At 50.1% G+C, this 26,856-nt stretch overlaps 1 protein-coding gene across 2 annotated transcripts in view; it reads right to left on the reverse strand.

Annotated features, from left to right (window-relative positions):
- The window catches only part of USP34 (ubiquitin specific peptidase 34), a 2,709,276-nt gene that overhangs the window by 1,129,226 nt on the left and 1,553,194 nt on the right, over positions 1–26,856 (reverse strand). For both annotated transcript variants that reach the window (XM_086927486.1, XM_086927485.1), the window contains exon 47: positions 15,039–15,133. In XM_086927486.1, the coding sequence (XP_086783612.1) occupies positions 15,039–15,133 (95 nt within the window). The remainder of the gene's footprint in view (positions 1–15,038; positions 15,134–26,856) is intronic.

The following is a 26,856-nucleotide window of genomic DNA, read 5'->3' on the forward strand; positions in this document are numbered from 1 at the left end:
CCATGGATTGCATACTTGTAGGAAAGTGTCCCTTTTTGCATGGTTAGGCCCCCACTTTTTGCCTGATATCTGATGCGCTTTGAGTGTGCACTGGGTCCCTGCCAATCAGGTTCCCAGTGCCTGTGTTCTTTCCCAAAACTGCACCTTTGTTTCACAATTGGCACACCTCAGGCCCACATGTAAATCTCTTGTAAAAGATACCAGAGGAACCAAGGACCTTGTGACAAGTGAGGGTCTCTAAGGGCTGCAGCATGTTTTGTGCCACCCTGAGAGACTCCTTACCAAACACATATGCACTGATACTGCGGACTGTGGGTTTTTGATGCAGACAAAACCATAGCGTCAACATGACACACATCCCTGTGTGCCATGCGCACAACACTGCTTGTGGCATAGGCAAGTCACCCCTCTAGGGAGGCCCACAGCCCTAAGGCAGGGTGCACTATACCAGAGGTGACATCATGGCTACATGAGCAATATGTCCCAAAAGTGCCCAAGACCATTCTTAGACATTGTAAGTGCAGTGAAGCCACATTGAGTACATGGGTTGGGAGTTTGTCATTCACAGCTCCATGATAGCTTTGCTGAATCCTAAGAAGTTTGGTATTAAACTTCTCAGCACAATAAACCACACTGACGCCAGTGTTGGATTTATGGCAAAATGCACTCAGAGGGCATCTTAGAGATGCCCTTCTGAAAATGGCCAACTCCCTCGTGTTCAGCTGACTGGTCTGCACCAGCCTGTCACACACAGACATGTTTCTGATCCCTGAAGTGGTAGCAGTTGGGTTCTTGTGGGTCAAGTAACAAAGCCTGCTTGGGGTAGAGGTGCTTCTCACCTACCCCCAAGGAGGAACAGCATTCAGGGTGGTGAGTCTCAAAGGCTTCCTGCCCTTTGTTATACTAACCAGGGTCTCTCCAGGTAGTGGAGATGCCCACGCCCCTGACCAAGCCCCACTTTTGGCAGCAAGGTCAGCGTGAAAATTAGTAATCAGTCGAGGTGCATACCCCCTCTGCCAGGACCAGCCCTATGGTGCCTTGGACCAAGGTGACCCCTCATTAGAAACCCTCCATCTGGAATGGAAGGATTTTAGCCGATCAGTTGAGGGGATGCCCCTCCCCAAAGGGAGGGGACATACAAGGAGTGTAGTCACCCAAGTAGCCTATTGGCTATCATCTGTGAGCACCTGTAACATCCCTAAATTCTGTATTTTTAGGCACCACTGAACCTTGATCCTCAGATTCATGTGACTTAGGAAGAAAAGGACGAAGAAGACACCATGCAGCCAAGCATGATGTAAACCACTGATTTGGCGCCAGCCCTACTGGCCTGTCTCCTGCTCAAAGACCCTGCAAACAGGACTATGCCATCCTGTAGCCAGCAACTTCCAGAACCTGAGGAAGACTGCCCCTGCTTCAACAAAGACCAGACCTGCTGTGGACAACAGCCCTGATCAGAAGAATCCAATTACAAGGATTTCTGGTCCAGCTGGATCCGCGTTCCCTTCCCACTCTGCAAACGACACCCACGGCCCGAGTCTGAGTGGCTCACCTATACAGTGAAGTCTCCTCAGCGATCCTGACCTCAAAACCAACACTGGCTGACCTCTCCTGGACTCCAGAAAGACGCCTGCACCCTCCTGTCGAAGGGTCCCCCTGACCGTGACTTACTCCAAAAAAGGAAATCCAAAAGCAAAGGGCACCACTGAATCCTCAACCCTGACTTGAGGAACTTGGTGAGTACTTAGGTACACTCCAGATTGGATACTGGTGTACTCTGATAAGTCCCTAGTATATGGTACTAAGGTACCCAGGGCATGGGTACACCAGAGGTCTCCCATGGGCTGAAGCATGTATTATGCCACCCATGAGAGGCCACTCAAATCGTGACTACATACCTGATATTGCAGCCTGGATAAGCTGGTGCTAGCACCACTTACAAAGATCTAGGTTTTCTTATATCTCAGGTCACTGCACTTAAAACCTACAAGTCACCTCTAAGGCAGGCCTTTCAATCCTGAAGGCAGGCCTTTCAATCCTGAAGGCAGGGTGCTCAGTTATAAGTGTGAGGATGCCCCTGCATGAGCAGGACTCCCTTACAACCTTCGGAGTCCATTGTCCCGGGTTGTAAGTGCATCAGCCATTAAGACACACAGAGGAGCCATACATCTTTACGCAATGAGCACCTCTTTTTTTTTTTTTACTTTATTTTTTAGTTTATACATTATAAACAATAACACACAACTGGCATCCAATCAGTGTATGTGCGCAGATCGCCGACCACATTAGTGGCACTTAGGACAACAGGCGGCATTAGGAAGGAACGGACTCATGGGAAGGGATACAAAAGCATACTGTAATAGTACCGTCAGAAAGGAACCAGGTATGGCGCTGATACAGGTGAAGAATATCACTGGGGCCCTCCCCCCTGCTCCCCATTAGACCCAAACCCAGCTGGTGTGTCCAACCCACTGCTCCCACTTTCGGTTGTGCCATGTGAGGAGAGCTCCTCTGCCAGTCCTGCCACACACATTACACGCCAAGCCATTAAATCATCCTGCAGCTTCTCATCCCTCCGAGTGAGTTGCATATGAGTTTCCTCGGCCAGGGACCACTCCCGTACGTCTCTGAGCCAAGATGACACCTCCGGGGTCCTCTGCCCCATCCAAGTTATCGCTACCCTGCGCCTGGCTAGCACCAACATTAATTACAGTAACTTATGCAAAAGTTTATTTTTCTTGGGCTTCCGGACCAGTACAAGCAGACACTGTAGGAGTTCCGAGTGCCATCCGAAGGCCTGTGGCTGCTACTATTCGCTCCACGACCTTCACCCAGAACTGCCGAACCAGAGGGCAGTCCCCGGCTAAATGCAGGAAGCCTGCTCTCTCGGCATTACATCTAGGGCATCCGTCTCCCCTATCGGCAGAGATGCGCTTCAGTGATACTGGGGGTTAGGTAGGTGCAGTGTAGAAAATCGAAGTGTGTCAGTTTAAAACTTGCGTTGCATGAGACCTTGCGCATGAGGGAACCTATGAGCGTCCACTGTCCCTGGACCAGCGGGGCGCCGAGATGCGCCTCCCAGGCTGCCCGGGACGGTGGCACCGGGGGGGTTGAGTCATGTTTCATGATCTTATAGAGGAGTGAAACCAGCCTACGCCCCTTGCCGCAGGAGTGGAGGATGTCCAAGGTGTGTGTCAGTGGAGGCGCGTCTGGGTACTGGGGCCAGGTGACCTTCGCTACCTCCCGGAGTCCCCGGAAGTGTAGGTATTGTCCCCGTCCAAGGCCAAAGGCCTCTTCTGCCTGCTCATAAGTAAGAAAAGTCTTGTTAGGGTAAAGGTCAGCCAGAACTTTGCAGCTGCCCTCCCTCCAGGAATGAAAGGACATGTGCTGCCCCCATATAAAGGAAGGGGGCCAGTATCCAAATCGGGAGCTCCCTATGAAAGGGTGCCCTTTGTAAGACTCTCTCAACAAACCGCTGCCATATAGCGGCCATGTGTCACACAACATAAGGAAGGGACGCATCCGCCCCCTGCCTTGCATCAGGGCAACCTGCAGTGTCTGGGAATCCACCCTACCCGAGAGGAGGCATGTCTCCCAATTGTCAGCGCCTGTAAACCAACGGGCCGCATGTTGCAACTGGGTCGCATAATAATATAAATCGAAGCGCGGGGCTTCAAGGCACCCCTCCTCGTAGCAGCGGACCACTGTATGAAGAGTCATCCTACTGCGCCGGCCCGTCCAGAGCAGAGACGTGAGAAGCGTGTTGAGAGTGGGGAAGACCCCTAGTGGGAGCGGACACAGGGAGTTCTGGAGGACATATAACGTCCTAGGAAGCATCACCATCTTGGCGACGGCCAGTCGTCCCATCAGCAAGAGTGGTAAAGAATTCCAGAAAGACACTGAATGCTGTAAGGACGCGATTATACGATTCACGTTCTGGGCTAACGCCTGCGCGTCCATCGGAGCCTCCCGTATGCCAAGATAACGGAACACCTCTCGTTCCCAGGGCAGCCCGAGATCCGGTAGATCTCCCAAGGGCACCGAATCTAACTCCGCCAGTGGAAAGATCAGGGACTTATGGCGGTTGAGTCGTAGCCCCGACACTTCCCCAAAGCAATCTAAGTGTTGCAGCAGTATCGGCAATGCGTCTCGGAGAGCGGTCAAGTAAAACAAAGCATCATCCGCATACAGGGAAATGACATTGCACGTGTCCCCCACCCTGATACCTCACCGCTCCATGTCCGCATGTATCCGAACAGCGAGGAGCTCTATGGCTAGGGCAAATAGTAGCGGCGAGAGGGGACACCCTTAACGTGTACCCCGTCCCAGCTGCCATTCCTCGGATCGCGCTCCCCCAAGTTTCACCCTAGCACGAGGGGCCGTATACAAGAAGCGGATCCAGCGACAGAAATTGGGGCCTAGCCCCATGGCACGGAGGACCTTGAGTAGATAACCCCAGCCGACTGTGTCAAACGCCTTGGAGAGGTCAACGGACACCAACACCATCTGCACTTCCCCACCACAGACCTCATGCAAAATGTGATTCAACAGCCGCAGATTCATAGCCGTATTACGTCTTGGTATAAAGCCGATTTGATCCTCATGGACCAAGTGGGTCATGTACGGCACTAAGCGCAGAGCCAACAGCTTGCACAAGATCTTAACGTCTGTATTGATCATCGTGATCGGGTGATACTACGAGGGCTCGTGTGTGTCTCCTCCCGGCTTCAGATTCATACATATTTCTCCCAGCGTCATGCTCGGCAGAGGAGTCCCCCTCTCAAACGCCTCAAGATAAACCTGCAAAAGGAGTTGGGGGAGTGTACCCACAAAGGACTGAAAACTCAGGGGGGAACCCGTCATTCCCCGTGGAGTTGGCTCTCGGCAGGCGCTGCAGAGTGGCTCACACCTCACCCAGAGTTAGAGCTTCGTCAAGGTCCTTCTGCGCTGACTTAGGGAGAGACCGCAAGGTTAATTCCTGAAGGTAGGGGAGATAAGATGCCTCAGTAACAGTGGGGTCCGCAGCGTACACCCGCTGGAGATGAGACTGAAGGACCCGCAGCAGTCCTACTTCAGAATGTACCAAGCCCCCCGTAGGCCCCCGCAGGGCCACAATCCTCTCCTGGGTCCTCTCCTGTCGAAGAATTCAGGCCAAAAGCCGACCCGATTTATCCCCCTCCGGATGGTGATGCTGCCTATATTGTATAAGGGTATATTTATCGAGCCTATCAAAAATATAGTGGATGCAAGTCCGAGTGTCATGTTCCCCCTCTCCCGTCATAGTGTCATGGGCCTCCGAGGTCTGCAATTCTAAGAGGCGGCTTTCAGTCTCCTGCAGCTCTCGGTGGAGCTGCTTCCGGACCCCATAGGTTAGGCTCATGCACGCCCCCCTCACCACCGCTTTTAGGGCGTCCCATTTTGTGGCCAGTGAAAGGTCCCTCTCCCTCCAGTTAAGATCCACGTAGTCAGTAATGACAGTTTCTATGTGGTGTTTCCCCACCTGGTCCTCAAGAATCTCCGTTGGTAACCTCCAGGTCCGGGTCCGACACACCGGGGCCCCCCAGTTTTCCACACATGTCGCAGGGGAGTGATCAGAAAGGAATCGCCCCTGATGGGTATCCTCAAGGGACATGATGGCCTCCGGGTTTGCGACTAAGACCCTGTCCAGACGACTATGTGTATTGTGAGTGGGGGAAAAACAGGTGTATATTTTCTGAGTCGGTGTCTCTGGCGCCAGATATCCTGAGCCCCTATATTCCCCATGACCTCCTGGAGTTTCACTGTCACCCGTGGCTTCGTACCCGCCCGGGGTGGCAACCTATCAAGAATGGGGTCCAGGACACAATTAACGTCTTCAAACCAAAGCAGCGGTACCTCCAGTTCTGGGACCAGCACCTCCTGCAGGGACTGAAAAAAATCAGGGTCATCAGTATTCGGGGCATAGGTGCTCAGCATAGCTACATCCCTGCCATACAGTTTAGCTCTAAGGAGCAGGTACCTCCCGTGGATATCAGCCTCCATATACTGGACAGCAAACGGGACTCAAGGGGCCACCCACAATAGAACCCCCCTGGCATACATTGAAAATGAAGAGTGGAAAACCTACCCCCGCCATTTTTTCCCCAGTCATTGAGCTCCTTCATCAGTGAGGTGAGTCTCCTGGAGGCATTCTATTGAGACCTTGACCTACGAAAGGAGGACAGGATCCTATATCTCTTGGTGCACTTACCCAGCCCTCTCATGTTCCAAATCCAGAATTTATGCCCCATGTAAGGTGAAGTAACCAATTATGCCACAGCCCACGTCCCACGTAGCCACCCCAATCCCATGCCCGAAATGCAATACATACGATGCCTGGAAAAGAACCAACAACCCCCCGAACACCCTCCTCCTCCCACGAGCAATTCACTGACAACAACAAAACATGCAGAAATGCCCTTCCCATGCTAGTGCCAGGACGTGCACAGCCAACCCATGAGCCCAACCGGGCCAAACTACACAACAAGTGGAGAAGAGAGCCCCCTTCCGCCAAGTTCAGCGCCCGACCCATGCCAGCCGCCTCAAGACATTATGCAGAGTCTCGGGCCTACTGAGTGAGCGTCTGAGGAACTACTATGATCCCCCCCAGGGCCCAGCGCCCAACTCAATGCAGTCGCTCCAAGATATAACTCGCTGCCTCGAATATTCCAGGGGTAGGCACCCAGAGCCCCCAGGACAGTGCACTGACGGAGTCCCATCCCTGACCAGGTACCACAGGATCTCACCTCTGTATGCGTTATGCCCCCTCTGGCTATATATGCTGGTTTGACTAGCCAGAACCCCCCAAGGGTAGCAGTCCCCAGTCCCGGACTGGCAGGCCTCCCCCACCACAACAGTACAAGTAAGGAAACAATGGAAGGATATCATCTTCAATGCGGGGTCGAGGAGGTCATAAGTGAGCCGCTGACAGTCTCAGGAACAGTGTCAGTAGTTGGCTGTAGGGTTTTCGACACCAGTTCCCCATCCTGAGGCACTGCTTCAGAGAGCGCGGTGGGGTCATCCGTCTCCGAAGACTCCAGGCGGAGGGCACCGTCATCACCCACTGTGATTCGCTGTCTCTCTTCCTGGGTGGCGTCCGCCGATCGATTCCTGCACCTTCGCCTCCTAGGCGGTCTGGACCCCCAAGCGCCCCGGGCTCCTCCACGTTCACCATGCAGGAGACCTTCTCCCCGAATCTCAAGCCACTCCCACACCTCCTCCGGGGCATCAAAGAAATGCACCTTTCCCTGGAACAGGACCTTGAGCTTGGCAGGGTAGACTAACATGTATTGCATTCTGAGGTCTCGGAGTTTCTGCTTAACAGCGAGGAACAACTTCCTCTGCTCCTGCACCTGGCGGGTGTAGTCCGGGCAGATAGATACCTTGGCGTTATCAAAGGTGAGGTTCGCCGTTTCTCTGGCCGCTTTCAGGATACAGTCCCTATCCCGATAATTCTGGATTTTAGCAATAAGGGCCCTCGGGGGAGCGCCCGGACGCGGCGGCGGGACCAGCACCCTGTGGGCTCGCTCTATCACGAAGACCTCAGACAAGCCTGTGGGGCAGAGTTTCGTGCGTATCCAGGTCTCCAAGAATCGGTCGGCATTGCCCCCTTCCGAGCGTTCTGGAATACCTAGGACCATGATGTTACTGCGGCGGGGCATCCCTTCCGTCTCCTCCACTCTGCGGTCCAGTTCCCCCGTCGCGGAGATGAGCTGCGAGACTGTTTTCTTCAGGGAAGCGACCTCCCCCTACAGCTGGACGATGTTCCCCTCCGCAGTAGAAACCTTATCCGCTACTTTCTTCAGATCCGCCCGCAACAGGTTTACATCAATGGAGACCGTCTCAATCTGCTTCTCAAAGGCGGTGCGGGATTCCTGTATCGCCTGCAGGAGCTCCGCCCGAGAGGGCTCCTCAGCCACCTCACTCTCCCCATCCAGAGCCGTCTGACGCGTAATCCACTGCGAGGGAAGGCGCTGCATGGTGTAGTGCGTTATAGTGTTGGGCTGAGAGGCGCCGGCCAGTCTGTCCTTAACCATCGTGCTGACATGTGAGGGTCACACCAGGATCCGCAAGGTTCAGCGTACTACCGGCGAGCCAAGGGAAGCACCGCATAGGTCTCTCGGGGGAAGGGTCCAGGCCCGACCACGCCGCTCAGGAGGACCCCAGGAGCACTCGAAGGAGGATGACAAGCACCGGGCTGTCAATGCCTGAGCACTGGCCCCCGGGCGCCACACGGTCCCTCGCGCGAGCCACCGTCGACACGTGGAGGCCTGAGGCAATACAGAGGCCCAGCCTCCCACGGCAGGCCTCAGACGACTGTGGGCACCTCCCTCAGCAACAGCGAGACACCCAGTCCGGTCTTCTAATTGCGGGACAGTCTCAGGGAGCGGACCTCACCCGGTAGGTATGGGCCCGAGTTCCTGGCCGCCAGTCAGTCTGCCTCCCGATGGGGCGCCGCCACCGCCCGCACTCGGCCGCACCACCGGAGGAACCAACAGGACCTAACGAGGAGCAGATGGGCTTCTCCAGGCCGCAGAGACTCCGCTGCCGTCTCCAGGCTCCTCGCAGCACCCCACACAATCCGACCTTCTCTCCCAGAGGACCGAGGCGATGTGGAGGTGCAAATCCCCGTGGGAGCCCCCCGATGACAGCGGGCGCCTCCCCCGCAGCGGCAAAGTGTCCAGATCATCGGACACTCGGCAGGCGTAACCGCCGAGTCACCCTCACTCAAACATAGGCCGCATCCCCGGCCACAGGTAGTTTCGGCCCAACAGACTCCTGAGCCCAGCGCTGCAATGCCCGCTTCCAGGCCGCGGACCAGCCTGGACTCTCTATCGAGTGTTCCCCTCGCCTGTAGGGCGTAAGTCCGGTCCGATCTCAGCTGGAAGGATTTTTTCAGGATTAATGCGGCTGGCCGGTCGGGAGCCGAAGGAGCTCACGTCCTGTCGGCCTAGCTGTTTGGCCACGCCCCCCGCAATTACCATCTCTAAACTGGCTGTAACGAACCCTGTTGTGTTTGGTATTAAACATGTTGGGATCATACCCCCACACCATAAAAATTGTGTGAGGTATGATTCCACACACTGTAAAGCTCCTACAGGATGTGCTCAGTGCTCCCGTTACCAGTCTTCTAGAACCAGACGGCAAACAATGTCTGCTGCCGAACAGACACACAATTCTGCCCTCTTGCTGCTGAGCCAAGCAGGACAATAGGTATCCTGTCACAGGGAGGTATGACCACCTCCCAAACAAGACTTAGTGTATTGGGACAGGGTGGGGGCACTGGCTGGCGCCACTCAGACTACTTGAAGGGCACCCTCCTTGCATACTCCAGTCCAAACCAGTTCAGGGAGCTGTTGGCTCCCGCTCTGGCGCGAACCTTGACAAAGGACTTGGGAGTATCCTTCCCACTGCCCAGCCCCTCCTCTGTGAGGGACCACTGAATCGTTCCAACCCTTTCCTTAGGATACTTAAGGGCTTAACTGTGGGTTGGCCCCTAGATTAGTTGTGGGGCAAAATTCAGATCACATACCACTTCACCTTCAATCGTCTGGGCACTCTGGACCTCACTGGACTTCGCGTTGGGAAATGAGACAGCAACTGGAAAGACGCCTGCTGCTCCTGGTCTTGTCGTCCTGCAAGTCTGCTGCAAAGTCTGTGCCTGTGCTCCATGCAGGTTCTTCACAAGGACTGTGGACATCCTAGACACCAAAGGAATCTCCCTTGGAGTGAAGGAGTCACTCTCCTGCATGTGCAGGCACTGCAACGCAGCAGATCGGTCTGCAGATCTTGGGCTCCCATGAACTCTGATAGGCTTAGCAACACTGGTGGTTCTGTCTTCACACAGAGTATGAGGCCAGTGTCCCTCGTTGGAATGGCTGTAACAGAACCCCTGAACACTCCATCAACTTGCCATTGCCAAGGCTTGTTGAATCTCTCTTCCAGAGATCTTAAGACTCCAAGAAACTCCGACCTCAAGCATCCAAGATCTTCACCTCCATCATATGCTGTGCACCGTGGACCTTCAGCCTTTGGTGAGTTGCTCGAGGTCCTTTTGCGACTAATGAGCCTTCGACCTGTGGGTCCTCTGGAGGGTGTTCTTTGGCTCCAGTGGGTTTCCCTGTTTGGTCGGGCCTCCTATGACTTACCTGCTTGTAGCGAGTCACTTGGACCTTGCTGGTCCAGACACCACACCTTTATCTTCACCTACATTGGTTGCCGTTGCCAAGGTGCCCCTTCTGCACACTGACCCCTTGGCTTTTGACATCTGACATGGGACAGCTTGTGCACAGCTCCTGGTCCTCCTCTGTGTCGCCTGGTCCGTACAGTTGCAGCCTAAAGGGTACAGTCAACTCTCCTGCATCTCGGTGGACGTTCGTCTTCAGTGCCTTCTGGTCACTCCTGAGTGGCATAGACTCTGTCCCCTCTGCTTGTAAGTACCTCTCACCCTGAATCCACCTTTGGGTTTTACCAGACCAGTTACCTTCCTCGCCAGCGACATCTTTTCCTAAGTACTCCATTCTGGTCTATGGAGGTTTCCGACTTCACTTCACACCTATGCACCAACTTCTCTGGTGTAGGTATCCTGGTTCTTGGGGTATCCACAGGTGGGGTGACTCTCCAACATTCCATCTCCCACTGGGCTTCTTCAGGGTCTGCTGGTAAGGGTTTTTCTTTAAAATTGCAACTGCGATTTACCGAATGACTGACATTGAGCACGTAATTGTGTTACAACTCTGCACACTACCTCCGTGGGGTTCCTAGATACTCACCTTAGGAGATTCTTTGGGTACCCCGTGTGAGAAGTTAGCCTGGCATATGTTGTCCACTAATCTAGTGGGCACCTTGAACCAGTCTAAACGACCCTTATGATGGTGGTTGTAAAGTCAACCTTATAGACCAGCTATCCTAGTGGTAGCATGGACCAGCAGTCTTAGACTAAAACCTCCGAGAGCATGTAAAGCAGTCTTAGGCTAAAACCTCAGAGAGCAAGTACAGCAAGCTGTTTTACCACTTATAATCCCTTGAATACCAAATGAAAGGACACCACACAAGGTATATATCAAATATATATGTATTTATTACTAACACAACCCCTCTGAACTCTTTATGAGGTTAGAGATCAAGATACAGGGAACCAGGCGATGTTGAGTATTTCAGGTGAAGGTGAAGCTTGTCTCTGCAGCCACAAGGACAGGAGGCGTCGACGATGACCAGGAGCTGGATTCGAGCTGTCCCACAAAGGATCTAGTTGACTGTGGTGTCGGTATCCAGATTGGACCAAAAAAGCCTTGACAAACGCAATCCACGCAGGAAGGGAAGATTTGCTTCAGTTCAGACCAGCAAGGTCTGGGAAGCTTCTCCTTCGCAGGGACGCTGGGGCAAGCCTGGAGCAACCAGGCAAGCGGTGTAGTTTCAATAGAAAGTCTTCGGAGGGCTAACTAGCCAACGGGCTAGCAACCAGGAAGACGCGTTGAGCTGAAATGCAAGAGCAGACCCCACGTGGCACTCGTGGAGTGTGGCGGGCTGAGCTTCAGTGCAAATGGCGCTCAGGTCTGGGGCTTCTCAAACCCCAATGCACAACTTTGAGGATGCCTCTGAAGCTGCACGGTTAGCAAAGAGCAGGTAGTCCAGGGTGTCCAGTCCCACGTCTCTCGTGTCCACCAAGGGTCTCAGCTTTGCTGTGGATCGGAGTCGGAGAAGTCTGGAAGTCCAGTTTCGGAGTCGCTGAGTCTTCGGGTTCCGGCGGGAGCGTCGACAAAGCAAACCGGCAAGTTACTGGTGGTGCAAGGTTTGCACAGGGTGGTCACTCCTTGACCACAAGGGAGATGTCTTCAGTCTTCTAGTCGGTATAGTACGTCGAAGGTCCAAGAGTTTAGTTTCACAGTTTCAGTCCAGGATAATCTAATGTCTCTAGACACATCTCCTATCTTTATACTGATTTAAGGGGCTGGATTACCTGCTAGGTCCCTCCTATGGGTGGACCATGAGAAGGGGGTGGTTACACCCCTTTACCTTTGTCCAGTTTCGCGCCAGAGCGGGGCTTGAGTGCCCCAGCAACTGGTTTGAACCGGGCTATGCATGGAGCACCTTGTGTGCCACCGGCAGTGCCTGGAAAAGCATCTTTCCATTGAACCCACCCTGCCCCAATCCACTACAGGCTGTCTGGGGAGGTGCTAGCACCTCCCTCGACAGGAAACCTATTGTCCAGGCCTCCCTTGCCGGAGTTTCGTCCAGCTGCAAGAGGTCAGACTCGTGTCTGTGGCAGCAGCATCCATTTTGTGATGCTGAGGTTCTGTTTAACTTTAACCGGGTAAAGCAGTAACTACATGTCTTCTGCCTCTAGAAGGCTAGAATGCTACCCCCGCCGTCAGGATTGGCGGGGGGTAGTGTTCCAAATTGTTTGACACCTTACACGACACTTAAGAATATATCATGGTATGGCTATATCATAGAACAGCTATAAGGACATGGTTCCGAAAGCGGCAGAAGGGCTCCACTCATGCTAGAGCACCCTCTCACATAAAACCAAGCATTCTGCCTTCAGGATTGTCAAGGCCTGCCATAGGAGTGACTTATAGGTATATATGTGTCTATATAGAAGGGTAGATATAGGTACACTATATCTAAGCAAGGGGTGATTACACCACCTTGCCCAAGCTGAGTGATCAGCCAGTGGTGTCAGTTTGGATGGCCAGCCAGGGGTGGCATAATACATTCTGAAGCCCTTGGTAGGCCTAGGATGCACCTATGCCATAGGTACCTATGGTACACTATACAGGGGCTCACAAAGGTGACCCAATTCCCAATTAGGTATGTACCTAAAGTACATGGTATTAATTTAGAGAGAGAACAGCTGGGCTGTGGGTCTGATTAGCAGGCCCACAGCCACACTAAAGTCGAAAAACCAGAGTATCACAGCAAAAAGTGGGGGTGACCATAGGAAGCAGACCCTACTCTCCTACACCTCGCTTTTCTACATCTTCTGGGTCCATTTCGATTTAGGTCGTGGTTAGCATTCCACTATTTCCGCATATGGTTTGGTCTCCCCCTGGGGACCACTGTGTATTCAGTGCTATTTATGAATTCTATTGACAAAGTATTGTGTGTATTGTATTGTATCTCCGGGTAGGAGATTATTCAATGTGTTAGTGAGTGTTAATAATAAATACATATTTATTATAACTACACTGTGTGGTTCTTTTTCACTTAAACTATACCATAAGATTAAGTACTGGTAAAACAACCTGCTTTACTCTCCTTCTGGACTAAGCCTGAAGGCTGCTCTCCACAGCTAACACTTAGAGAGCTTTATAAGGTTGTCTAAGATCACTTAAATTACCATAACGTTTGTCTGGATTAGTGAGGGTGCTACACTTACACAAGTGAGCACCATATACTAAGCCAGCCTCTCACACTGCATACAACTGTTTTCCTTCCATAGGATTGCATTGCATTTTCTGCCTATTACACTAAATGTCAATCTTTCACATTTGCTAAGTTTGCTACTGTTTGATTGACATTGCCAAAGTATTCATGATACTACTCTAAATTATTTGACTGCCTTTACAACCGCATCCAAAAAGTATTACTACTCTTGAAACTTGTACTTACCTGCAACTGAGTTCCTCTTAGTCTTTAAAATAAAAGAAAGTAATAACTTTTTATACACAACACGAGTGGGTGTAATTATTTCTTGCCCAAGTGTGTACAACAAATGCTTAACAGAGCCCTCTGATAAGCCTAACTGCTCAACCACACTAAATCAAATAGAGCTTTTAGTATCATCGACTTATGCCCTCTAAAAGTCTCTGGGGATCCACTGGACTCTGTGCACACTATACCTTATTTTGGTATAGTAAATACAGAGCCAGCTTCCTACAATACTTGACACCCCCTTCCCTAGAAGACTGATCATAGACAACGATGCAAGATAAAGCCAGCATGGTTAAACCTAGGGAACTTGTGGGATGGCAGACCTTGGTGGTAACCTGATGGAACAGAGATAGAAGTATTGTTGCTCCCAAATGAGCATGTTCTCTCCCAACTACAGACTGAGATTCCTCCATGATAAATTCCTCCATCAAATTTACTACACACCTACAGGTCTGTGTAACGTAAGACAGATACCTGAAGCACGATGCATGCGTTTTGGTTCCACAGATGCTGACTTCCTGCATCTTGCCCGGGGGTGCAGCAAGATAGCCGGATTTTAGCTCACAGTCTTCAACTGCATAAATGCAGTTACTGATGGCTCTGAACAACTCACAGCACAGCTGGGATACATACAAAATATCCAAGCCACCACCTGCCACCTGGTGGCTATGATGTTTCTTACTGCCAAAAGAAAAGTGGAAATGCACTGGAGAGGACTAGGCAGCCCAGTCTAAAAGACTGGTTAAAAGATGTTTCCTATTGCCAAGAGAGACTAGAAGCGTATTGGTCGCTGATGCCAGCTAGATTCCACCCAAAGATATTTGGAGTCCCTTCAGTATATACCTAGCATTCCAGGTTGACCAAGAGACATGAGCCTGAAAACCACCACCTCTTAGTGCAGTGTCAAGACACCTTAGTACTTAACGTCATCACGGACCCTTGGATGGTCACCAAAACTGACTACTACACAGCTGGTCAAGAGTGCTAAAACGACTGAACATCACACCAATGTAAAATGCACTATGTAACAGTGGGAACTTCATGGGTTAGATTGTTTTGTTGTACAGCGGTCATAAAACAAAAACAACAACAAAACATTTAAAAAAAAACAAATAAAAAAAGGGATGTAAGCATACTGTCCTTAAATATTTTACATACCAAATGTATATAATTGAGACATTTTACTCTAGTTATTACACTTTAAATACAATGGCACAGTTAAGCATACCAATGAAGATTTAGGAAGCAGACAAAAACAATTAGCACTGTTGTACAATTTGACCCAAAAGTAGGCCTATACAATTTCCAAAGAACTAGACCTGGTAATTTATACACAACAGCAGACAACCCAAAAGGACCATTACCTTTTCTCTGCCCGCACTTTTTTCCCACAGTGAGAACAAGTGTACATGTTGTCACCCTCCAATGTATCTTTAATGGTAACTTCATCAAGAGATTCCTGTAAAACATATGCCCATGAAATGGCAAGCAAAAATATGGTTGACAATTTTTTAGTTGCATTCACTTGAAACAAGTTCAAATGTCAAAGGAATTAGGGTGCGCGTAAATTAAATTTTATAAGATGGTCAAATAATTGAAGCAAATGAACAAGTTACTTATCTTCTGAAACACCGTTTCTGGTGGATACTGTATCTGCCTGCAGATTCATCATGTTTTGAATATCCCAGGCACCAGTCTGTATCTGAAAACTTTTCAATAGCTCCGCCACAGCAGAAGGTCTACTATGGAACAGCACCTCCTGACATCACTAAAGCCATAAAGCACCATTGTCGAAGTGCTGAAGTCATCTTCCATAAATGCTTTAGAGATCCTTCGAGGAGAACGAAAGGTACCATACCGCACAGAAAAAGCATTACTGAAGGTATGCTATGTTTTCTTTTGATGGATACTTGTACCTGTAGATTCCTCACCTTTTGAAAATATTACACACGCAGTCAAACACCAGGAGGTAGGGCCTTGGCTGTTCAGAGCTAAACTGAGATCCCACAGTGACAAATCTATCTGAGGTGTCCCCCACAACTGGAAGATGTCTTGTGTAAGAAAATGTCCCTTTGTGACATGGTCACCCCACTTTTACCACTGGTACTGATGTTTTTCAACTGTTGGGCACAGGATCCCTGCTAATCAGTCTGCACTGCCAGGGATCTTTCCCTAAAAACTGCAACATGTACAATTGTTCACCGATTGGCAAGGACTTTAGCCGCCCTGTAAGTCCCCTACTAAATTGTACCCCTGGTACCTATGGCATGGGTACTAAAGAGGGTTCCAAGGGGCTGCAGCATTTATTATGCCATCATAAATTATCAACACTCTAATCTATGAAGACCGCCATTGCAGGCTGCGTGAAAGGGTGCATACCATTTTGAAAACACAACATGCTCACAATCACTGCATGCAATATATGTTAGTCACGCCTACAGCTGGCCTTATAGCCCTAAGGTAGGGTGCATTATATTACATGTGAGAACAAATGCATAAGCATATATGTCCCTGTGCTGTCTACCTCTATCATTAGAATGCACAGGTGAACAGGGAAGCCATCGCAAGTATATGTACGAGAAACTGGTCATTACGAATTCTCCAGCTGCATGATGGCTTTACTGAAAACTATGGTGTTTGGTATCAAACACAATGTCTTAATAAAGCTGTACTGTTGCCAGTACTAGATGTTTTGTGACATGCACCCAGAGGACACCTTGGAGGTGCGCCATGAAGGACAAATTACTTACCTTAAGTAACGCCTTATATGGTAGAGTAATAATGTAGCCACAGATTTCTTAGCTCAGAATTTTAAAGCCATCAGGCTGGATCCGGAAGGTTTTTGCCCGAACAACACCCTTAGCGCGGTAGGTGGTGTCAATTGATCCATGTGACATTGTCGGCTTTGTCCGTGCTAGAACCTATGTAGGCACCTCCTCGGAGCGCTGAGGTCACTTACTTTTCACAACTTTCCATGATAGGAGTGCGGAGCCATGAAATGCACTGACAGTGGTGTGTTTAGAACAAGAAGGGTCCTGAAATGGTACAGCCATGACCCTAAAGCACAAGTTACTACTTGTGTAATGATATAGCTGTAAGAGACATTAGTTAGTGATAGATTCCTTACCTTAGAATATCCCCAGGAGTCAGACTGGATCCGGAAATTTCGCTTGCAGTACTCCTGCGCATCAGTAGCTGGCGTCCTGCAGCTCTGCGTCCGTTGCTGGTGTTGTAAGCGCCGAGATGATGTCACTCAGTCTACTTAGGAGCCACCCATGCGCGCTGACGTCAGTTCTAAATACGACTTTCTGCGCCAGAAACGCAGAGCCATGCAAGAAACTGACCACTAGTGCCATGAAACTAGGGCCCTGGAAGGGATGTCCTTAACCCTAGAAAGCAGGTCGCAGAACAGGGAGGATGGGTGGGGCCGTAAGGAATCTATCACTAACTAATGTCTCACCCGGAACTGTTGTGTGTGCTTCAGACAGAACGACAGCGCACGTTTTGGGTCCAGAAGGTGGAGCCTCTCCTCCTCTTTTGTAGGATGCAGAAAGAAGGTGGGCAAGGTGATGGTCTGCCCGATGTAGAATGGCGTGACAACTTTTGGCAAGAAACCACCTTGTTCAGTTGAACAGAAAGAAAAGGAGGTCTGGAAGAAAGAGCCTGGAGCTCACTCACTCTTTTGGCAGAGGTGATAGCTACCAGGAAAGCTGCCTTGAGAGTGAGAAGACGCAAAGGACAATTTTTTTTTTTTTTTTAAACTCTTTATTCGTGACTGCGATCAGATATATCATCGTACAAACAGTTATCATACACCTTATACATTATTTTCCTCTTTTCTCCCCTCTCAAACTCTAAACATCTTAATCAACATCTCTGATGTTGGGGTCCACACAAGTCGCCTGTAGCAGGTCGAACATTTCAATGTAACAGTATTAGTACTTTACAAATGAATACAAACGGTCATTGTCCGGCCATTCCCCTACTTAAAGACATCATCAGTCCCCGTCCCTCCCAACATCCCACCCCGTTCAGTACGTCTCCTTATATCCCGTCATTAGCTGCGCTACACTCCTGAGTCTATGAATCGCGAAGGGCTGACATAACCAAATAAGTGTGATCATCATTCATTCACTGGCATACCTGTACCCTTCCCGGACAAGGTGCAAGTCTCAGTCAAACCCACTCCCTCTCGGCCATCCCCGCTACTCAATCTCCGTCTGGGAGGGCATCAAATCCATGTCCTCTAGCCCCAACAGCATCCGCTCCCAATCCTGTGCAATCGCATGTTTCCGTAGCCCTTTCTCCTCCTCCCTCCGAAGGATCACACCCTCATCCCTACCCCACTTCAGTACCTCGGACCGCCAGGTCTCTACAGTTGGGGGTCGTGCAGCTTTCCACCTCATAGTCAGTGCCCTGACCGCCAATAACAATGCTAAGTCCAGGAGCTTCAGTTGGGCCTTTTGTCCCTTGGGTCGTTTTCTGTGTCCGAGTAGGCAAGGCAGCGCCCCCTATGGTATCTGCATGCCCGTGGCAGTGTAGAGGATGTGTCGGACCTGTCCCCAATAGCGGCCTATGCGTGGGCAGGACCACAGCATGTGGAGAAGGTCGGCCACCTCCGCTTGACACCGGGGGCAGCAATGGGGAGAGGCAGAAAACATCCTGTGTAGCCTCTGGGGAGTAAGGTATGCCCGATGTAGTAGCATGGCTTGTATAAATTTAAATTTCACATTCCTGGACACTCTTCTAGGATGTTCCAGAACTATCTGGTACGCCCCTTCTGTCATAGCCTCCCCTGTGTCCAACGTCCAGGTGTTCCTAAGTGAAGTAAGAGGTGGAGCCGCATGTTCCCTAATGCCAGTGTATAACCACCGTACTAGGTGTCCCCCAGTCCCCATGTCGTGCAGTAAGTGCACTAGCTCGTGTTGTTCTGGTTTACTACGCTGCGCGGCCCAAGTAGTGCGTATGTAGCGTGTCACCGTGGCATGTAGAAGGTATAGTCGTGGTGGGGCTCCTGTGGCTTGCACAAAAGAGGCGTGATCTAACAGTGTGTCATCTCCAAACAGGTCACCAACTCTGTCTACTCCTGCCTCCGACCAGGGCTGTAATCTACGGTGCGTCAGTCGACCCTGTGGCGTTGGGATTCCCAGTATGGGGATGTTATCGACATAAGGCAGGGTCATTGACCTATATGCCAGAGCTTTTCGCCAACATAGCAAGGCGGTATGCAAGAGAGGGTGATAATCCCGAGGTACCTTGGCCTTGGGAAATAGTAGGGAGTGCAACTCTCCACGTGTAATCTGGTCGCTGGTGAGACCGATTTCGTGCAAGTGTCTACCCGCCACCCATCTTGACAGCCATTGTAATTGACTCGCGTAATAATAACCGCGAAAGTCTGGTACTCCCATGCCTCCCCGTCTGGGTCCCAATTGAAGTTTCTTGAGGCTGACTCTCCGGCGGCCAGAACCCCAGATGAGGTTGATCAAGAGCATATTTATTGTATTAAAAATAGTTTGCGGGAGGAGAACCGGGAGGTTTACAAAGTGTGAAAGCATGCGGGGGAGCATGACCATCTTAGAGAAGGCTATCCTACCCATGACGGACAGTGGCAGAGACGTCCAGAATTGTACACTACTACGGAGGCCGGTAATGGCCTGCCGAATATTGCCTTCAATCTGGTCCTCCGGACATCTATAGACATCTATAGACATTTATGCCTAAATATTTGAACATAGTCTGTGCTATCGGGATTTGAGAGGCACCAAATTGTACGTGGGATGATCTTTGTCCATCCTGGAAATAAAACCCCACCGATTTCTCCGGGTTGATCGCCAGGCCTGACACATTTGCGAACCTGTCAATGACGGTCGCTAGGGCCGAATGATTTTCTTCCAGCATCCAGGCAAGAAAAAAGGCGAAATGGATCTTTTCGAGAAGGCAGATCAGGAGGGACTGAACGAAAATATTGAGTGGAACAAAGTTAGCAGGCGGTGACTACTATGATTCTATGAAAAGTATACTCCTTATATCATAGATAGCAAGCCTAAAAAAAAAAAAGCCGCACACACTAGGCCAGTTATACCCTGTAGCACACTTTCCTTGCAACTAAGACCTGCATGCAATAGGCCAGGCCCCCTTTTACACATTCTCTCGTTATTACACTGTGGCATATAAATTTCCAATATTGAATATCATAACATGCCTCTGGATATCGATTAATTATAAATCGACTCTCGTACAACATGCCCTTTCCTCAACCGTGACCCTTACTTGATGACTATACACGAACATCTAAATTTGCCTCGTGTACTCCGATAGCTTGCGGCCAGTTACTCGGAACTATCCTATTCCAAGATGGCCACTCTATATGATGCCACGTCATCGCTGTGACCACACTATGACCGATTTCCTAATTTTTCCCATGAACATCGCAGCACGATTTGGAATAACGAATAACCAAAACCAACCGATATATGTATATATGCCTTTTTCTTTATCTTCTTCTTATACTTTGCAATCACATACTAACTTCTAAATTTGTCTTTAGAACTATGGTAGTTCGGGGTTCGTCACCATTAGGAAACCCATTCTAAGATGGCCGCACGTTACGCCGCGTTACGTCGGCGCGTGGGCGGAGTCTCCGCTCCGGGCTACTTCCTGGTCCTCCCCACACCATTCTGGGAGGATCGTCGGAAGCGCCGGAGGGACTCGGCATCAGTAAGGCGGTATTTGGGAGAGTGAATGTATTTACGGGTTGGTCTCTGGGGTTCTGGCAGTTTGGAGGGTTTAACGGGTTGTGCGTGTGGTGTTCGCTAGTGGCACAGGACACGGTAATGCAGTCATCATGATAGGAATCATAGTGCTGCAATTTTCAGAATAGCAGGAGTGATGTACCCATACGACATAACAGCAATTTTTTTTTTTTTTTAGTACAGAGCCACCGAGAGGTGGAAATGGCATGTTAAATCATTGCAAGCCCTAGTGGTGCCGCTACCTTCGCATGAGGGGGTCTGGTCAGACATTATCATATAAGCGAGTCAGTATTATATATAGGACGACTGCTCACCTGTATACAAACTGGTCAGTCCATATACTTTCATTCATTTAACCCAATACAGGTGGCTCTTACCAGGACGATTCAGAAAAGGGGGTGGTGATGAACAGAGTGTCTGAATTGAGCAGACCACTCTTACCCAGTCCAAAGATCAGGGCTTGATCCATCACCGTTATTTATCTCACTGCACCATCCCAGCTCAGAACCTGGCTATATGCAAATCAGTCTGTCCCTGGCCCAGTGCATCATGGGAACAGGGCAGACTAAACTACCAAGCCAATTCTTCACCAGAAAGGAGACAAGCTACCGGGGACCGGTTTCTGGCATTTCAGCCGTCTTCGGCCCGGCTTGCTTGAATCCTGATGGTGCAGTGAGAAAGGGACTCATGTCTGAGTATACCCTGCCACACCTATAGTGGCCAAAAACGTTTCAGAAAAGGGGGTGGTGATGAACAGAGTGTCTGAATTGAGCAGACCACTCTTACCCAGTCCAAAGATCAGGGCTTGATCCATCACCGTTATTTATCTCACTGCACCATCCCAGCTCAGAACCTGGCTATATGCAAATCAGTCTGTCCCTGGCCCAGTGCATCATGGGAACAGGGCAGACTAAACTACCAAGCCAATTCTTCACCAGAAAGGAGACAAGCTACCGGGGACCGGTTTCTGGCATTTCAGCCGTCTTCGGCCCGGCTTGCTTGAATCCTGATGGTGCAGTGAGAAAGGGACTCATGTCTGAGTATACCCTGCCACACCTATAGTGGCCAAAAACGTTTCAGAAAAGGGGGTGGTGATGAACAGAGTGTCTGAATTGAGCAGACCACTCTTACCCAGTCCAAAGATCAGGGCTTGATCCATCACCGTTATTTATCTCACTGCACCATCGCAGCTCAGAACCTGGCTATATGCAAATCAGTCTGTCCCTGGCCCAGTGCATCATGGGAACAGGGCAGACTAAACTACCAAGCCAATTCTTCACCAGAAAGGAGACAAGCTACCGGGGACCGGTTTCTGGCATTTCAGCCGTCTTCGGCCCGGCTTGCTTGAATCCTGATGGTGCAGTGAGAAAGGGACTCATGTCTGAGTATACCCTGCCACACCTATAGTGGCCAAAAACGTTTCAGAAAAGGGGGTGGTGATGAACAGAGTGTCTGAATTGAGCAGACCACTCTTACCCAGTCCAAAGATCAGGGCTTGATCCATCACCGTTATTTATCTCACTGCACCATCCCAGCTCAGAACCTGGCTATATGCAAATCAGTCTGTCCCTGGCCCAGTGCATCATGGGAACAGGGCAGACTAAACTACCAAGCCAATTCTTCACCAGAAAGGAGACAAGCTACCGGGGACCGGTTTCTGGCATTTCAGCCGTCTTCGGCCCGGCTTGCTTGAATCCTGATGGTGCAGTGAGAAAGGGACTCATGTCTGAGTATACCCTGCCACACCTATAGTGGCCAAAAACGTTTCAGAAAAGGGGGTGGTGATGAACAGAGTGTCTGAATTGAGCAGACCACTCTTACCCAGTCCAAAGATCAGGGCTTGATCCATCACCGTTATTTATCTCACTGCACCATCCCAGCTCAGAACCTGGCTATATGCAAATCAGTCTGTCCCTGGCCCAGTGCATCATGGGAACAGGGCAGACTAAACTACCAAGCCAATTCTTCACCAGAAAGGAGACAAGCTACCGGGGACCGGTTTCTGGCATTTCAGCCGTCTTCGGCCCGGCTTGCTTGAATCCTGATGGTGCAGTGAGAAAGGGACTCATGTCTGAGTATACCCTGCCACACCTATAGTGGCCAAAAACGTTTCAGAAAAGGGGGTGGTGATGAACAGAGTGTCTGAATTGAGCAGACCACTCTTACCCAGTCCAAAGATCAGGGCTTGATCCATCACCGTTATTTATCTCACTGCACCATCCCAGCTCAGAACCTGGCTATATGCAAATCAGTCTGTCCCTGGCCCAGTGCATCATGGGAACAGGGCAGACTAAACTACCAAGCCAATTCTTCACCAGAAAGGAGACAAGCTACCGGGGACCGGTTTCTGGCATTTCAGCCGTCTTCGGCCCGGCTTGCTTGAATCCTGATGGTGCAGTGAGAAAGGGACTCATGTCTGAGTATACCCTGCCACACCTATAGTGGCCAAAAACGTTTCAGAAAAGGTGGTGGTGATGAACAGAGTGTCTGAATTGAGCAGACCACTCTTACCCAGTCCAAAGATCAGGGCTTGATCCATCACCGTTATTTATCTCACTGCACCATCCCAGCTCAGAACCTGGCTATATGCAAATCAGTCTGTCCCTGGCCCAGTGCATCATGGGAACAGGGCAGACTAAACTACCAAGCCAATTCTTCACCAGAAAGGAGACAAGCTACCGGGGACCGGTTTCTGGCATTTCAGCCGTCTTCGGCCCGGCTTGCTTGAATCCTGATGGTGCAGTGAGAAAGGGACTCATGTCTGAGTATACCCTGCCACACCTATAGTGGCCAAAAACGTTTCAGAAAAGGGGGTGGTGATGAACAGAGTGTCTGAATTGAGCAGACCACTCTTACCCAGTCCAAAGATCAGGGCTTGATCCATCACCGTTATTTATCTCACTGCACCATCCCAGCTCAGAACCTGGCTATATGCAAATCAGTCTGTCCCTGGCCCAGTGCATCATGGGAACAGGGCAGACTAAACTACCAAGCCAATTCTTCACCAGAAAGGAGACAAGCTACCGGGGACCGGTTTCTGGCATTTCAGCCGTCTTCGGCCCGGCTTGCTTGAATCCTGATGGTGCAGTGAGAAAGGGACTCATGTCTGAGTATACCCTGCCACACCTATAGTGGCCAAAAACGTTTCAGAAAAGGGGGTGGTGATGAACAGAGTGTCTGAATTGAGCAGACCACTCTTACCCAGTCCAAAGATCAGGGCTTGATCCATCACCGTTATTTATCTCACTGCACCATCCCAGCTCAGAACCTGGCTATATGCAAATCAGTCTGTCCCTGGCCCAGTGCATCATGGGAACAGGGCAGACTAAACTACCAAGCCAATTCTTCACCAGAAAGGAGACAAGCTACCGGGGACCGGTTTCTGGCATTTCAGCCGTCTTCGGCCCGGCTTGCTTGAATCCTGATGGTGCAGTGAGAAAGGGACTCATGTCTGAGTATACCCTGCCACACCTATAGTGTATATTTGGTTTGCCCTGTTCCCATCATGCACTGGGACAGGAACAGACTAATTTGCATACAGCCAGGTTCTGAAACTGGGATGGTGCAGTGAGCTAAAAAACGGTGTTGGATCTAGCCCTGATCTCTTGACTGGGTGAGAGCTTTCTGCTTAATTCAGAGACTCTGTCCCTCACCACCCCTTGTTGTAAATATTTTTGTCCACCCTAAGCGTGGAAGGGTATTCTCAGATGTGAGACCCTTGCTCATTGCACCATCAGGATTCAAGCAAACCGGGCCGAAGACGGCTGTAATGCCAGAAACCGGTCCCCGGGAGCTTGTTTCCTTCCCAGTGTAAGAATTGGCTTTTGTAGTTTGGTTTGCCCTGTTCCCATCATGCACTGGGACAGGAACAGACTAATTTGCATACAGCCAGGTTCTGAAACTGGGATGGTGCAGTGAGCTAAAAAACGGTGTTGGATCTAGCCCTGATCTCTTGACTGGGTGAGAGCTTTCTGCTTAATTCAGAGACTCTGTCCCTCACCACCCCTTGTTGTAAATATTTTTGTCCACCCTAAGCGTGGAAGGGTATTCTCAGATGTGAGACCCTTGCTCATTGCACCATCAGGATTCAAGCAAACCGGGCCGAAGACGGCTGTAATGCCAGAAACCGGTCCCCGGGAGCTTGTTTCCTTCCCAGTGTAAGAATTGGCTTTTGTAGTTTGGTTTGCCCTGTTCCCATCATGCACTGGGACAGGAACAGACTAATTTGCATACAGCCAGGTTCTGAAACTGGGATGGTGCAGTGAGCTAAAAAACGGTGTTGGATCTAGCCCTGATCTCTTGACTGGGTGAGAGCTTTCTGCTTAATTCAGAGACTCTGTCCCTCACCACCCCTTGTTGTAAATATTTTTGTCCACCCTAAGCGTGGAAGGGTATTCTCAGATGTGAGACCCTTGCTCATTGCACCATCAGGATTCAAGCAAACCGGGCCAAAGACGGCTGTAATGCCAGAAACCGGTCCCCGGGAGCTTGTTTCCTTCCCAGTGTAAGAATTGGCTTTTGTAGTTTGGTTTGCCCTGTTCCCATCATGCACTGGGACAGGAACAGACTAATTTGCATACAGCCAGGTTCTGAAACTGGGATGGTGCAGTGAGCTAAAAAACGGTGTTGGATCTAGCCCTGATCTCTTGACTGGGTGAGAGCTTTCTGCTTAATTCAGAGACTCTGTCCCTCACCACCCCTTGTTGTAAATATTTTTGTCCACCCTAAGCGTGGAAGGGTATTCTCAGATGTGAGACCCTTGCTCATTGCACCATCAGGATTCAAGCAAACCGGGCCGAAGACGGCTGTAATGCCAGAAACCGGTCCCCGGGAGCTTGTTTCCTTCCCAGTGTAAGAATTGGCTTTTGTAGTTTGGTTTGCCCTGTTCCCATCATGCACTGGGACAGGAACAGACTAATTTGCATACAGCCAGGTTCTGAAACTGGGATGGTGCAGTGAGCTAAAAAACGGTGTTGGATCTAGCCCTGATCTCTTGACTGGGTGAGAGCTTTCTGCTTAATTCAGAGACTCTGTCCCTCACCACCCCTTGTTGTAAATATTTTTGTCCACCCTAAGCGTGGAAGGGTATTCTCAGATGTGAGACCCTTGCTCATTGCACCATCAGGATTCAAGCAAACCGGGCCGAAGACGGCTGTAATGCCAGAAACCGGTCCCCGGGAGCTTGTTTCCTTCCCAGTGTAAGAATTGGCTTTTGTAGTTTGGTTTGCCCTGTTCCCATCATGCACTGGGACAGGAACAGACTAATTTGCATACAGCCAGGTTCTGAAACTGGGATGGTGCAGTGAGCTAAAAAACGGTGTTGGATCTAGCCCTGATCTCTTGACTGGGTGAGAGCTTTCTGCTTAATTCAGAGACTCTGTCCCTCACCACCCCTTGTTGTAAATATCTTACCAGGACGAGTCACTGCGAGACACGTGATCGCGTGACACGGTGTCAATTTGATGGTTGCCGGTACATAATGGCTGGGCATCCATAAGCGAAGGAATATGCTACTTACCAGTATGCATCTGTTCTTGGCATGTAGGGCTGCTGACATTCAAATCTGTGCATAGATCGCTGCCTAGTGTTGGGTCCGGGTGATTGCACATTGTTGTCCTGGAAGAGTCTTCGAAGTATTACGAGATAGGTGGCTCCTCCCCTGGACTACAGTGCGCATGGGCATCCTCTCCATCCTTAGATTGTTTTTCGCCATTGTGGCAGAGATGGAGTATGATACAGTAAGTGATGTCCATGCTAAAAAGTAATAGTGAATGCTACAGCTGCAACAGGCACCGGGGAGGAGGGTGGGCGATATGAATGTCAGCAGCCCTACATGCCAAGAACAGTGGCATACTGGTAAGTAGCATATTCCGTTTGAGGCATGTGGGCAGCTGAATTCATATCTGTGCATAGAATGTATAGCAGTCTCTCCCCTAGCGGTGGTTGCCCGTGCTAGCTGCAGCAGTCTGAAAAAGAGTTGAGAACAGCCTGTCCTACAGCTGCTTGCTGCTTGGAGTGTACATCTACGCAGTAGTGTTTGGTAAATGTATGTATGGTAGTCCATGTGGCTGCTCTACATATTTCCTCTAGAGGAATGTTTCCTAGGAAAGCCATAGATGCCCCCATTTTGCGTGTGGAATGCGCTCTTGGGGGAACTGTTAAAGTGTGTTTAGCTTTAATGTAACATATTTGGATGCACTTAACTATCCATCTAGCTAAACCATTTTTGGGAGAAGGGTTGCCTTTGTGCTGTGGTGAAAAGGCAACAAACAACTGTTTTGTCTTCCTGAAATCTTTTGTCCTGTCTATGTAATATAGGATAGCCCTTGTAACATCTAGTGTGTGTAGAGCCCTTTCAGGTACTGACTGTGGATTTGGGAAGAATACTGGCAGTTCTATTGTTTGATTGATGTGGAAGTGGGATACCACT

This window comes from Lissotriton vulgaris, chromosome 6 (assembly GCF_964263255.1).
Source record: "Lissotriton vulgaris chromosome 6, aLisVul1.2, whole genome shotgun sequence".
In the NCBI taxonomy this organism is placed as follows: Eukaryota; Metazoa; Chordata; class Amphibia; order Caudata; family Salamandridae; genus Lissotriton; species Lissotriton vulgaris.